Consider the following 16,082-nt stretch of genomic DNA (forward strand, 5'->3'; position numbering starts at 1 on the left):
GTTTGACCATCACAGTGTCTTGTTGTGTTTGGATATTAATTGTATATATTTGTATTATCTTTGACAGTACAGTATTGTAAGTAGTTTGAAGTGTACTGATGATTGTACTAAATCACATGTGTGTATAGAACTCTTCTTGTTTCATGGGTGCACATTTGTTCACATGTATAGTGGTGTTATTTAAGTGTATCAGAGGGAAGATAATTTTAATATGAATTTTAAACTTAATAAAAACAGTGATTAAAGATTAAACTAGTATGTAGTGAGTGAATATACTGTAAGTGTAACTGGTTCACAATTTATGCCTGTATAAAGCATGTTAGAGGAGGTAACTTTTGGGATGTCTTCCACATTACATCTTTAATGCGAGATAGTCAAGTTAGATCAGTTATGTGAAGAGTATTCAAGGGTCATGGTAAATATCAGACCATTTGACAAATATGTCTTCAAAAAGTGAGGCACACAACACACTCTTGTTATTTACATCAGGGGACGACCTGGACCTTCCTCACGTATCACGGCATTGTATCACTCTCACCAAGTTCCTGGGCAGTGGAGCCTTTGGTGAAGTGTTTGAGGGGACGGCTTGTGAGCTGCCTGGCCTACCTGAGGTCACTAAGGTGGCAATTAAGGTTTGTATATCCATGTGTTGGCTAATATACAACCTTCATCTTTTTAATGAAACTAGGACAGAAAATTTTTAAAGACTGAGGTGAAATACCAACTAAGTACTGTAATGATTGATAATTTCATTTGGTGAAAAACTTTTTGCTTTATTCACTTGTTAAATTTATGAGTGTTAACTTTGCTTTCTCTTCATAATTCCACTGATAATGAGAGACCTCCTCCTCCTCAGACCCTGCGTAAGGGAGCAACAGAGGCAGAGAAAGCAGAGTTCCTGAAGGAAGCTCAATTAATGAGTCACTTCCAGCATGAACACATCCTGCGCCTCCTGGCCGTGTGTACAGATCACGATCCTTTCTTCCTTATCCTGGAGTTGATGGAAGGTGGTGACCTTCTCTCCTATCTTCGTAAAAGTCGAGGGGTTAGTGTTTTGTTGTGTAATAAAACTTTCTTGAACCCAATTCATTTCTGGTATTAGTGACCATCTGCCACTTGGTGTTTGAATGGCAATATTTTTTCAAACAAGCTTGAATTTTATACTTAAGACTCATTCAGTTATTTTTTGTAGAAACTTGTTAAATCTCTCTGATATTTCCCTGTAAACTATATATAAAGTTATATGTTAGTTTCCCATATAGATCTTGCAGTTTCATTATGTATTTAAAACAGTTTGAAGATTCTTACACATTCATTCCAGTGTTCCTATGGTCAGTGTTGTGCAGTATGTATTAGGGTCAGTTTTTCTTGTTTTCTGTACATAGAGAATATTCCTCCTTTCACCTTAGGCTGAGTGTGGTCTGACGTTAGCTGACTTTGTGGCCATGTGTTTAGACGTAGCTAAGGGATGCGTTTATCTGGAGGAAATGCACTACGTTCACCGTGATTTGGCTGCTCGGAACTGCCTCGTGTCTACAACTGACCCAGCATCACGCATTGTGAAGATTGGAGATTTTGGGCTTGCTCGAGATATATACAAAAATGATTACTACAGGAAAGAGGTACAGTACTAGAATACATCTCTGACTGATGTATGTGTGTACATGTGTATGTGTAATGTTTTGTGTGAGTGTGTGAGAATAGTAAGTACAGTATGTATATGATGTTTATTTATGAGTATAGTATAGAGATAATTACATACAGTATTTGTGTATACAGTACTTTGTATATACAACTATTTTGCCATATACCCTGTATTAACAATCTCTAAATTGTTCTTGTAATCTTATTAAATTCTTCTCATGAAATTACTGCCTCCTGTAATTATGATATGGACATTGAATAATAGCTGTAGAAAAACAGACATTGTAAAATAAATTATTTTAAAATATTTACAGGGTGAGGGGCTGTTACCAGTGCGGTGGATGTCTCCAGAATCTCTGGTTGATGGAGTATTTACGAGCCACTCTGATGTTTGGGCGTTTGGAGTATTGCTGTGGGAGATCCTCACCCTCGGCCAGGAGCCTTACCCTGCACGTAGCAACCTCGAGGTGCTTCACTACGTCAGGAGTGGCGGCCGCCTTACTCGTCCAACTAATTGCCCAGAGGAACTGTAAGTTTTTCATTCAGCTTCATAGACAAGTAAAATGTTCTTTTTGTGAAGGTATGATCAAGATGTGTGTGTCAAGCTGTTTTAGGATAAGGAAACAGTACCAGTGTAGTTGATATATAATATACAGAATACTGGACTATTGTTTTTTTTTGTACTGTACATACTTGTTACTGAGGACTGAAGTTATTACCAGATGGCAGTTGGGTCACCATGCCATCAGGTAATCTTGACTAGCCCACGCAAGTGTTGAAACTGGCCGAAAATGGTGATGAATAATATATATTTTTTAATCACTCTCCTTCAACATCCAAACTATTATCTTTAATTTATGATGAAGAACTTTAGCTGTCATTTAAATTCATATAATATTTAACAAGGTTCAGGAAACACGAGGTGTAAGGCTGATGGACACACAGGAAACACCAATGTTTGTCTCCACCAGCACAGTCACTCGATCAAGTTGTCCGATTGCACAATTTCTCTTCATTTACTCTCGGCTGACTGATGGTAGCGTGTGTACCATGCAAAAGCAACGGAAATTTAGGATGATGCAATAACCCATCAGAGATGGAGCGTGGGATATTTTTATCTTTAGTTATAGACTGGACCTTAGTGTATTACAAAAGTGATATATTTATTATAGATGTTTGCTTAGGATTTCATACTGCTCAATTTGTTTAAATTTTATCTCGATTTTTATAAGTACAGGTATAAAGTTATTACTGTTTTGTACTGCATGTATAATTCTCTTACTATGTTTACCATTGGGTTATAAACATTGTGTACACCAAAAATTTTCATTATCATGTTTTGTGGCATTTTAAAATATTTTTGGGAAGTATATGCAGTACAGTACTGTACACTATATACAGTATATTTTTTGTGGGAATGTATCTTAGCTTTAATTAAAAATGGTTGTCTATTGGAAAAAGTGATCAGATTTATGAAAGGTTTTTGGGAACAGAAGCCCTTCATAAATCGGGGAAGGCCTGTACGTATGTAGACAATATAGGTATACAGTTCAGTATGTTCATATATGGACAATGCAGGTACAGTATACTGTGTACAGTATTGGCAAAATAAGAAATAATACATATGTGTGTCAACAGTCACAAGTTGATGGAGCGTTGCTGGAGCTACAGCCCAGAGAACAGACCAACATTTAAGGAGTGTCTCAATGCACTATTGATGCTGGAGGAGACTATATCAGCCCTACCAGCACTGGCAGTTCACAATGTTCACTACATTGGTTCAAATGGTATGTACTCACCACTTGTTCATGTTGTTGGTTGACTGAACACTCTTTTGGTTTGATTTACTGCACTTAAGTTTAATCTGAGCTTAAAACTGACAACTAATCAGAGCTGAAGTTTGTTTCATTAACATTATCTTGTGCATTATACAAAAGAAGTCTTCTTACAGTGAATAATGATTACTGCATTTTGTTATTAATTTTTACAAGTTTTATGTGTGCCTGTCATTGTTCTCTATAAACAAAAATTCAAAATACATTACAATGCTGTGTTCCTGAATGTAATGTACTATTATCTATGATCTGCTTTTACATTATTGCCCAAAATTTATATGACTTGATTTTTTGCATGGTATAACACTGAGCTTTAATACTTATCACAGTTTGCTAGTTCTTTGTACAGTGCTAATATGTTTCAGTGATATACAGTAGAACTTCAGAATTGCAAGTCTCTGAAATCCAGCACTTTGGGGAATATTAAAAATTAAATGGAACAAAATCAGTTCTACATGGCCAGTCGGCCCTGTCACAAAAGAAAAAAGTTCACGGTGAGAATAAAGATTAAGAATGGTTCAAGTGGTGATAAATATTACATTATCAGTAAATTCACATATAATGAATAAAATACAGAGTAGCAAGAATGGCTAACAGTGTCTTTCTCAGAATAGTACAAACAAAAATTAAAACAAATTATCATCTCCAGGCCAAAAAACAATTAATTTGGTGTCAGTTGTTTGTTGTCTTTAAAACCAGTTTGGTATTTGTGCTTTGTTGCATTAGTTCTGTTATGACTAAAGCTGATTTTTGGCCACAAACATCAGACTTTGAAGTTTTACAATTGTCAAATTCTTGTATATCTAGTAGTGTCAGCCACCACACCACCTCACATTAACACAATTCTCAACACTTCCAGACAGTGGGAACTGGGCATTATATGTAGGTCTTGCTTAGTGTGTTTTCTTAGCTGGCCAGGCTACTATCTGAAGTGATCAACATTACCTTTGTGGTGCAGAGCTATTATACAGAATGTCCATCCCAAAATCAAACGTAATATTCAGTAGTGCTTTGTAAAATTGATTCAGTATGCCAGAACAATGTATAAAAAAACATGAAAATGTAAAAAAATAAGGAGAAATTGTAATAACTGAAAAAATTTCAATGTCTGTAAACAAAGTAAGTGAATTCTGCAAACATGAACTAAACCAAACTAAAAAATAATATAAGATTATTAAGATAGGTTTGTGTGGTTGTTTTGTCTGTCATAGTAAATGGTTTGTGGTCACCATTACAGGGCCCTGGCACCTGCAGTTATGACTATCTGAGCTCAATAAAATCGTTTTGCTTTAGCCAAATAAAATACCATATTGAAAGTGGCATCCCTGTAGTGAAGGGTTTAAGCAAAGTGAATGATTTTTGTGAGTAATGATGAATACAGCGTGTGGTCTTTTGTATGGGAATTCTGCCTAACAACTGTATACCAAAATTTTTAATTATAATTTATTTCTTGACTTACAAACACAGTAACCATACTCTCAGCCCCACCAGTGCTGGATTTCTGAGTCTGTACAGTATATTGTGCATCGGCTTCATGATTTGTGTCTCGCTCCTCTTAACTGCTAATGAATTCCTCATTTTTTATTTCTGTGTCCTGTCACCAATAAAGTTATAGAACTACTTGAATAAATGCTACAAGAATTTCCATAATGGATAAAAAGTGAGGAAGTTAATGATATTTAACAGAATGGTAAAGCCTGTGTTGTCACCTCTTGTGTGTGTTTGATATTTTAGATGACTATGGTCTTGTTAACCTGGCCTATGCTGCAGAGCACGACGAGAACCACAACAATAACTCAGGTAGGAGTATGTCCTCTTTTGAGTGATTGTTAGTTTAAGGATGTTGACTCCAGTTTAATGTTTTTAACTCAACATGATTTTAAAAAATGGATTGCATTCACACCATCTCATTTAATGCCTTTTGTAGATTTCAGATATTATTTTATCTGTGTTATGGCCCTTGACAACAAGGACCACAATATCTTGCCTTCTTCTCTCAATGATAATCTTGTCACCTGACCAGAGAATCATTTAACTCTATAAGGACAACTTGCTGCAGACAACAACTTATTTTGGCATCTTTTCTTTGACGGAAGAAGTTCCTGTGGTGTAGTGTTGCATACTATACTGTACCCTCGTTAATTTGACAAAAAGTGGGCTCTGGGTCACCCGAATTACCAAGAAATCCGAATTAACCAAGTTTGGAATGTTTTGACATTATTTGACAAATTCCAATTTTTGTGTGCTAGATTATTCGTTCATTTTCTGTTTAGTTTTTATACCTTATTCGGATCATTACATAGATCGTTCCTCATTATTACAACCAAAAAACATACTCAAATACCATGCCTTGGCTGCTACATAAAATATTCTATTTATAATTACTGTGCAAACAAATATTTTTAAAATATACATATACAGTAATAATAAAGTAAATAATACATTTTACAATAAATAAATGTATCATTTACATTGTGAGGTGAGCTGATAATATGTAGATGATATCCTGAAAGCATAATAGTCGCACTGGTAAAAATAAAATATATAAATAAAATAAAAACTTTGGAGAATTAAAGATGGAATCTTGGAGCTGGTGTACTAGGACCCTCTTCAGCCAACTAACAGAACAAAGCAAGGGAGAGAGACATAGAACATGGAACCTGTCTCCTGAGTTGAGGAAGGGTGTGAATTAGGGATAATCTTCTTGATGACAGTATTCAGGATCAGGTCAAGGGTCAACTGACTACCTGTCAAGTTGAAGTTAGGTGTAGAAGTAATAAATGAAGATTCAATAATTTTTATACTGAAGGTATAATTGGACTTATAAATCATAGAGCTAGTATTCCAATCTATTGTAACAGATTAGAATAATAGCTATTTATCAGTCCAATTGTTATGACTTATTCATTGATCAAATGAAAGTTAAGCTAATCGTATACTTTTTTTTTAACAGGAAATTCATTAGTCAGTGGTAATGATTGTTCACCAACTAACTCGTGGTCAGCCCAAACAAGTGGTAGTGTTGTAAACCTTGGGGGGAGAAGTGGCAGCCAGGAAGAAGATGGAGACAACGGAGTTGAAGTGGAGGAGTGCGACTCATTCTCTGGAGCGAGTACACTGCCTCTGACGGCTCCTCTAAGGCGCCACCAACAATACCTCCAGCTAGTCAATGAACCCTCACCGTTATCGCCACCAGTGTCCCCAAGATCACCTCCAGCCAGTCTGCCACTAGGGGGCGAGGCTTCATCAGATTGGCCAAGGTTTTCTTCACATAATTCAACATCAGATATTCCTCAATCTCCGACAAACCTCATAACAACAGCTCAGGTCTCCATCCCATCCACCCCACTCAGTCCAAGTCTCGCATCTCCCACCCCAGACTCGCCTACAAGTGTCACCTTCACCTTTCCACTTCCCACTATTCCAAGTATAATGTCCCCACAACACTACCTCAAACCATCAAGCAATAGGGTGTTCCCAGGACCATCTCCACAGCCAGGTTCCTATGATAGTGAGGACCAAGACAATGAAACAAACTCCAACTGCAATCCAGTGTTGGATAACTCGTATGTGAACATGTCGGCCGGAGTTGAATTTAAACAAGAAAGTGATACCTCAAGTCCCAGAGATTTTGAAAAGATTAATGGAGTGAATTTAAGACATAAGAGAGACTGTGATATAATAAATGAACTGGAAAATCACCGTCTGAGTGGCGTATCAGCACTTTCTGCCGTGAGTGGGATGACGTCGGCGTCTACCGTTGACCTTGATCACAACCCCAGTCAGTCATGGTGCTGAAGAGAATGGACATGCCTATGCTGTGTGAGAATATTATGCATTCATGATGGGGATAATTGGACACAACTGATACTGATGAAGGAATTTCTGTTCTAAATCTGGTGTTCAGAATGAATTTCTTCAACAAACTTTGTAAAAGAAGTGCCTTGTATATATTACTATAATTGAGTATATCTCAGTTTTTGTGAGAAAATTTTTATTTTAAAAATACAGAGTGACTGCTGTGTATACCAAAGTGTACACATAAGCTGAAAATTTTTGCTTCAAAGAGTAATCAAGAAATACATTAATTAATTTTTATATTTTCAATTTAAATTGTTGGAAGGTTTTTGATACATTGTTCTTTTAGTTATAATGTGTATTGTTTTAGGAAACAAAAAAAAACATCCAGAAGTGTGTGTGGTAACTTGTCATTATACTGTACAGTACAGTACTCACTTGGTTATCTGTGACTGAGGGTCACGTGTGATCACCAATAATAACCTTATTTAATGGTTAACTAAGTGTACCCTGCCTGTGACTGAGGGGTTCAGTCACTGATGCCTCTCACTATTGACTGGCCTCCCACTTTGTGTGCCAAGAAACACAATATTATTTTAATACTAAAGACCAGAACATACACAAACAGTGTCTGTGCTCACCACAAATCAATGTGAAGATTAACTTCTAGAAGACTATAATCCCTGCTTGTGGTGGTGAGAGGGGAGGAGGAGCTATGAGGGTCAACACTGCCACACCTCAGTCATCACCTGTCATGATCACAGGTAAGTGTATGGTGGTAACAGTACATTATGGTCAGCCTGACTCCAGGTTGAGTGAACCATTGATAATAGTGTGAGAACTGTACATAATTTGACCCAAATATTTTGATTATATATATTTTTTTTCATTAATTTGTATTTTACAAATTTGAGCATTTGTAGGAGAAATGTGGTTAATTTTAAAGCAAGTTGAACTGTCATGTTCATATGCAAAAAGAAAATCTTCATTGAAGGTTAACATTTGTGCCAAGATTTGATTACTGTGTATAAATGAGGTATGGAGTGTCACAAACTGTGCTGATATTTGTCTTATGTCTTGGTGCAACACTGACTGTTGTCTCAGCTAGTACACTGACACTAGACATGGTGATTGTTTAACTACTTATTAAAAATTGTACATATTTGTTTGTACAGCTTTACTTAAGGAAATTGTTGCCAATTCATTACTGTATTTTAAGTTGTATTTTCCTGTAATATTTTATTCAAAGATAATTTCTTTTATGTATAGATTTATGATGTCTTACATTCTTTCCTCTATGGCATTTAATTTTATAACTTAACAATCACCAAAACAAAGTTAAATGGAACCAACCATGTGTAGTTATTGTGTTATGTGACTGAGATTATTGCATGAAAATTCCAAATAATTGTGTTTTATGTTAATTATTCTTCCCACCCGAATGAAAATGTAATTTAATTTAGTGGTGCATTAGAATGGTGTACAGGTGCTGCCAAAATTCCTTAAACACACAACAACATCTGGCATCCCCTCGTGTATCAAGCTTACAATTGGTAAAAACTGCCGCTATCTGTAAATTAATTAGAAAAAAAATAATCTAATAGAAAGTAAAATGTGAGGTGATATCCCAGTCCCCATTACCTACAGCTCCTATAGTACAGTACATGCCAGATACAGCCACGCGTGTTTTAAGGAATTTTCTTAGCTAAAGTTAATGTCAAGAGAATATAAGTCAAATCCCTTCTTGTATATAATTGTATACAGTATTGCTTGTTTAATTTGAGAGGAAATTGCACTAAGTCGTAATAAAGTGAAGAGTCCAGAGGAAAAATGATTATAGTCACCTGAATGGAGTCTTGTTGTTCAGTCAAAGATGGATGCTGATTATTTTTTGTGTCTTCATGTTGTCAGAAGTAATGTAACTGAAGATTTTAATTAGTTTTCCTCAAGATTTTATAGGGAATACCTCATATATTTTACTACAGAATACAGAATAAGCATAGTTAGTTTTTCCAATGAAGCTTTGATCATTTTTTTCAGTGGACTCTTTTTATCAAATATTGGTAATGCATACAGCTACCCAGTGCCTGTTTAGTCACAAAGTCGTAAAGTCATCCTGTGATATGAATGACGTGGTGTTCCTTCTGTAGATCTAACTGTACAAGAGTATTTTGTAGTTATTTCCCCACATGAAGTACAGTATTGTAAATTATCCCACGTAGACAGATTAGAGAGTTCTGTCACAAAGGTTTTGATGCCCACTGCCACCCTTTTTACTCTAGTGCAAAGGAAGTAAGGGTACAGACAACCTACGAGCTCTGATATGTAGTAGACCTTTGTACTTCTGTAAGTGAGGACTACACAAACACTTAATTATAAAATATCCTGGGAAACCAAAGTATTCCAGGGATCTACAGCTGTTTCTTGTTGCCTCCGATGAGATAAAATTTTACCTACTCTTGAATAAATTGATTTTACGATTTGTTTAAATATACATTACAAGTATATTTGTTAGCGAAGTAAATTATTGTTAGGTCAATACACAATTAGGATCTTACCTTATACCGTGTTTCTGAAGTCTTCACCTATGGCTGTACTGAACTGACTCTACTGTAGTATATATTTGTGCTTGTTAGCTCTGTAGCCTCACTCCCCCAGCCTGCTAGAGTGAAGAGGCTATAACTGAGCACCAACAGTATTATAGTAAAAGGTTCTATTAATGTGGGTGTTATATTTTGTGCTTGATATTAACACAACTGTGAATCCTTCAAAGCATGATGGTAGAGTGACGAGTTGTCCCCAGATACAGTACAAGCAAAGTGTCTAAATAGAGTTAGAAACATCTTATTTCAATAGAAGATTGTATGAAAATATTTTGTTAAGGGATATACAGTACTCCAGTATTGTTTCTTTATGACAACAAAAAATATAATATTATCTGTTGTAAGTTGTGTTTGAAGACAGGAAATATTTTTGCATTGTTACAATTTTTGTTTAGTAATGTAAGGTCATAAAACATTTCACATAAAGTGTATATTAAATCTCGAGTAATTTGCTGCCTCAACAAATATTACTTTTGGTAATATGTCAGGTGTCTGCAGGCATGAAAACATTTAAAATAACAAAGAATTAAAATTTCACACACACTTGCTCAATAGAGATGGATATTGTGTAGATTTATATAATTTTTTCTTTGATTATAACAGTAAGAAGTGAGGTTTATGGTGGTGCCTTTGAGAGTGTTGGCAGTTTTTGTTGTTCTTGTTTAAGTCTCCAGTGTTGATCTCTTCACTTGTTTAAACTGTTTATTTCTTGTTTGTGGATAGAAGTCCTGTGAGTCTATATTTTCTTTGACATTTCTTAAAGTTCAATAATTTCAAGCTTTAATAAAAGTGCTCTTGACCAAAGTGCTTACAGATTATGTTCTTAACTGTGGATATTTCTGTGCTTAATAATGCACGTACATGTATATAACTGAAACAAAGTCATTTATTGTAAATAAAAATATGTGCATTATCTATGTTTTGTGTCATCCAGTTTCATGTTTTAATGGAAACAGTACTCCAGAATAATGAAGCCACAAGTGCAGAAAATTTGTCGGCAAACTTCTTTAGAATTAGTTATGAACTGCTGGAATAACCTGCCAGTGCTGTGACTTGACCAACACCTTTACATGTCCTAGTACTGTACATTCTTGAGTCCCATAGATGCCCAGCACTTGCCAACAGTGTACAATATAGCAGAGAAATGATCGATTGCCCAAATGGCCAGTCAACCAATCGGCGTATAAAACGGAATTTGAACCTTAAAATAATCAGCCCAAAATTAGGGGTTGTCTTAAACGCTGGGTATAAACTCCGAACCTCTACATCCTGTGGTTTAGTGTGTCACTAGTGGTGATGGAGAACATCGTAAAACACTCGCCTTAATCCCACAGTCCTACCACTACTGGTAATTATTTTTTACTGAAACTTAAGTTTGGAAAGCTGGATTAAAAATAAGATTACCGGAATATTAAAATAATATAAATGTATTATAAACCTGTCTAACATACCATAAATACAGTAAAATATCAACATAATAAACGCAGCTATCACCACGCACCCCCGCCATTTGCAACTGCCACCAAAGTAAACAAACAGCCAGTCCTACTGATCGTCTCGCGAAGCAAGTTTATAAATTAAAGAAAATACCTGCAGTGTATTTTATGCCTAAATTTCTAATATATTACAGTATATAATAAATAAATCAGTAAATCCATTTCAAGTAAATGGTAAAATTTTACTCGACACCAACATTAGTTCCAGTAAAATAAATGAAGTCGTAGTGAAGTCCCTAGTGTTTACACTACACCAGCTGGTAACGTTTGATGCAGATTATGGTAGGTAGTTGACAATATTTTGCTATTACTTGAAGTGAATTGGCCTTATTTTAAATAACCAAGGCTGTGTTGCTTAGCAGTGTGTTTAACAGCATCACTCCACTGGTCAGTGGGATGGTCGGTAAAGGATTACTGTGGCAGTAAGCTCTCAGTGGTTAGTGTCAGATTTGCGGTAGTCTTATACAGCGAGTATAGCTCAAAACCTACATTTTAAATGAAAATTTTGGGGGTCATCTTATACACCCTGTGACCTTTTACGCCAACATATAAGGTATATATTTACAGTTATAGCTGTAAATGACAAGTGACTTCCCACTTAGTGAAGTCTAACTAAGTCTGGCTTCAACTTGTGTGGTGATTTGTGATAATGTAAACATTGACAAATTGGTTACTGGCAACTTGACTGACTAGTTCACAGCATTATTTCACTGGGCTCCTCACAGAGATGGTGGAGCCTCCACACATCACTAAACTGACTAGTGTACTGTAGTTCAGAAAATTAAACAGTTAATGTGATATAGGACAGTTCTGTTCTGACAAAATGGGTTGCGACGAAATTAATTCCATTACTTTACTTTTATTTTTATCGTCTTCGCCACTGATCGGCACGTAAGCCGCTTGGGTGGTCGGTCACGTCTGATATACACTGTTGGCAGATACTGGGCATGCACTGGCTTCTATGTCGGAACCTGCACCAGTGTTGGTCAAGTCTGGCCTTGAATGAGCTCGCACTCGGGCAGATTGTTCCAAGAGTTCACAATTCTCACTCCCCCCAAAATTGCCCTCGCAGTTTTCTGGACTTGGGGTTTCTTCAGCCTTGAGCTGTGACCCCTTGTGAGGCAGACGTCCGCCAGCTTCAGGTATGTACATTCGACCAAACAGTGTCCCCTGAGATGTTTATACACTTCAATTGGGTCACCCCTCACCCATCCGTAGTATATGCCCAGTAGTTGCAGGGGCTCCAATCACTGGGTAACTGAGGTTCTGTAGAGCAGGCACCAGTCTGGTGGTCCTCCTTTGGACATTTTCAATCAATTGACATTCTCTAGCATACCTTGGGGACCAGACGGGGTGACAATACTCCAGACTCTCTTGAAGGTCTTGACGAGTGATGGACCATCCAGATATCTAAACGACCTTCTTATAAGACCTACTAGTTTTGTTGCCTAATTCACTTTCTTCTTACAATGGCCCGGGAACTTAAGTTCATTGTCCACATACACATCCAGGTCCTTTTCACATTTGGTCTCAATTAATGCAGTCTCTTTGTCCTATTGGACATGTGATACGCCACCTTACTATTGGTGCGACCCAGGTGCATCGTTTTGCACTTCGTGACATTGAATATTAGCAGCCATTTCCTCGACCATTCTTGAAGCTCATAGAGATCTTTCTGCACCTCTTCAGTGTTTGATTTTTAATTTCCCTAAATAACTAGGCATCATCCGCAAACATTTGTATGGAGGAGTGTATAGCTTCTGGCATGTCATTAGTGAAACAGACAACAACAATGGGCCCAATACACTGCCCTGTGGTACCCCGCTAGTCAGAAGGCACACATGACGATTTCGTACCATTTATCACCGTGGACTGTTAGCGGTCATGCATTAAGTCTCTGGCCCACGCTAGTACCTTGAGTAATTGTGTTAAGCAGGATCTTTCCGGCATAAAACCGTGTTGGCATTCCTTTACGAGGTTGTTTCGTAGCAGATGTTCCATCGTGGCATCTCTTACAATGCTCTTTAGTCCTTTGCACACTGTATTGGTCAGGCTCACTGGTCTAAAATTATTCATGGAGTGACGATTGCCCTTCATGAATATAGGACTTTCATAAGCCATCTTCCAGTCGTCGGGGACCTTTTGCTCCTCCAGGTATTTGCAGAACAGGATCTTATCACAGTTCACTTAACACTCTGGGGTGCACCATATCTAGGCCGGGACACTTGTAAATCTTTAGCTTTGACAGTTTATTTATTATAACCTCGTCCGAGGACACAATGTGGGTCAGCTCTGTGTCAAACAGTCTTTCCTCAAACGCAGGACGATTGTTCGCATCCTCTCTTGTGAACACAGAGGAAAAAAATTTGCTCAATGCCTCCGCCTTATCCTGGTCAGAATCTGCATACACAAACCTACACACACACACACAGGCTTTGTTTATGTGTTTGTTTTTTAGTGAAAGACATTCATGTATTAAAACTGAATTTCTGGCATTGATCCTGGTAACTTCAACCATGGGAGCTGCTTTATATGATGCCATAATGGATTACTTGAGAGAAATTGATGTTGACATTTGCAAGTGCATAGAAATTTCTAGCGATGGTGTCAACAATGTATATGTGAAACAAATAATTCAGTGTTGTCTAGATTACGAGAGAAAGTTCCCAAGATAACATTTGTTAAATGCACATGCCATAGCCTTGCTCTGAGCTGTGTATATGCCAACAAGAAACTCCCCTCAAATTTGGAAGTTTTAATTTCGGAGATTGCATGCTGGTTCAACCTTAGCTCTCTTAGGAGGGAACAGTTTAAGGACATATTTTTTTCTGTAATGAATGGTGACTGCATCCAACTTACAAAATTCCTCACCCCTAACAACACAAGATGGCTAGTTAAAGGTAAATGTATTTTTAATATTCTAACACAATGGTATGAACTGAAAACTTACTTTAAAGTAATTGCAGAGAAAGAAAAGAACTATCATTCTTGCATATACTGTATAATTCATGAAATGATTAGTGATGAGAGCAGTTACTTGCACTCGCCATCTGATTTACCAATCATTCAGGATTTTTAATCCGTTAATGCATCATTTCAAGCTACTGATGCAGAGCTTTCCAAAGTGTTTGCTGAACTGAAGCAGCTACATAACTCTCTTGTTAAGAGATTGTATGAAGATAATTCTAAGATGGTTGCACTTCCCATGAACAAAGTAAGATACAGTACTGTATGAAGATAAATTTCAACTTGATATTTTCATATCAAATTTATCCGAACAAGAAAAAAAAAAAAAAAAACCAGATGCTATATTTCCTTCATTTGGGCAAAAAATCAGTTAGAGTAGAGGCTCAGGAAGGGTGTAGTGGATACTCTCCCCTACAACTGCTGACTAATCACTTGCCGTTCGCTTACCAGCCAATCAGCGGCGAGTTCCACAGACCAGCCCTCACTTGCAGACAGACGTGTACAACTGCTGACCGATCACTTGCCGTCCGATACCAGCCAATCAGCAGCGAGTTCCACAGACCAGGCCTCACTCGCCAACTGCGCGGTGATTGGCACCGCTCATTTCGCACCTCGTCTCTCTGATCCTAAAGAACTGTATAAATACACCTTAGCCTGGCCATGGACATCACGCTACCCAACTCTCTCAAACCAACAAGACCTCTCAGCAAGCTCCTCACCACACAGCAACTCCCTAGCACTGCACTGTACATACAATATATAGACAGAAAACGCGTTGTGAGTGTCCCTTCTTACCTCTATCCTTAGTGCGAGATCTACATGTAAGTATGTATGTGAGCCTATCAAAGACAAACTAGACAAACAAAGAGAAACTTGACAACTGGCCACATACAGTACGCTACAATTGGTGACCCCCGGAGTACAGTACGCTACAATTGGTGACCCCCGGAGTACAGTACGCTACAATTGGAATCGACCCCGAATTTTAATCTTGCCTTTACAATTAGTGATACAATGATTAGTGACCCGGTGCAGTGCTACAACTGGTGACCGGATGCAGTGCGCTGGCCCTGGAATTACAATTGGTGACCCGGATGCAATGCGCTACAATTGGTGACCCCAGTGCAGTATGCTACAATTAGTGACCCCAGGTGCAATCTGCTTTACAATTGGTGACCCAATTACAATCACGCTACAATTAGTGACCCCAGTTACAATCTGCTTCTAATTAGGTGACCCAATTTTAATCTGCTTCTAATTAAGTGACCCAGATACAATCTGCTTCTAATTAGTGACCCAATTACAATCGCTTCTAATTAGTGACCCCAGGTACAATCTGTACAATTAAGTGACCCCGAGGTACAATCTGCTTCAACTAGTGATCAGTGCAATCTTGCTTCTAACCTAAAGTGACCAGAATGCAATCTACGCTAACTGGTGACCTGGAGTACAATCTGCCTTCTAATTAGTGACCCAGGTACAATCACCTTCTAATTAACCCAGATACAATCGCTACAATTAGGTGACCCCGGATACAATCTGCTTCAATTGGTGACCCCAGGTACAGTGCATTACAATTGAGCCCCAGTTACAGTGCGCTACAACTGAGTGATCCCAGTTGATGCCTTCCTAACTAGTGACCCGGATACAGTATACTACAATTAATTTGGTCTAGTCACAGCTACAACTGGTGACCCCTAGATGCAATTACACCACAACTAGTGACCCAATTTTAGTCT

The 16,082-nt window shown here is 37.6% G+C and overlaps 1 protein-coding gene across 3 annotated transcripts in view; it reads left to right on the forward strand.

Moving 5' to 3' along the window:
• The window catches only part of LOC121865038 (proto-oncogene tyrosine-protein kinase ROS-like), a 73,879-nt gene extending 63,086 nt beyond the window's left edge, over positions 1–10,793 (forward strand). For 2 of the 3 annotated variants that reach the window (XM_042364355.1, XM_042364356.1), the window contains exons 34-40: positions 490–632; positions 857–1,045; positions 1,410–1,622; positions 1,959–2,173; positions 3,283–3,431; positions 5,214–5,279; positions 6,433–10,793. In XM_042364355.1, coding sequence (XP_042220289.1) covers positions 490–632; positions 857–1,045; positions 1,410–1,622; positions 1,959–2,173; positions 3,283–3,431; positions 5,214–5,279; positions 6,433–7,277 — 1,820 coding nt within the window. In that variant the 3' untranslated portion in view covers positions 7,278–10,793. The remainder of the gene's footprint in view (positions 1–489; positions 633–856; positions 1,046–1,409; positions 1,623–1,958; positions 2,174–3,282; positions 3,432–5,213; positions 5,280–6,432) is intronic. The other variant, XM_042364357.1, reaches the window with a different exon arrangement.
• The last annotated feature ends 5,289 nt before the right edge of the window (positions 10,794–16,082 follow it).

The sequence above is a fragment of the Homarus americanus genome, unplaced genomic scaffold (assembly GCF_018991925.1).
Source record: "Homarus americanus isolate GMGI-L3 unplaced genomic scaffold, GMGI_Hamer_2.0 scaffold2539, whole genome shotgun sequence".
NCBI lineage: Eukaryota > Metazoa > Arthropoda > Malacostraca > Decapoda > Nephropidae > Homarus > Homarus americanus.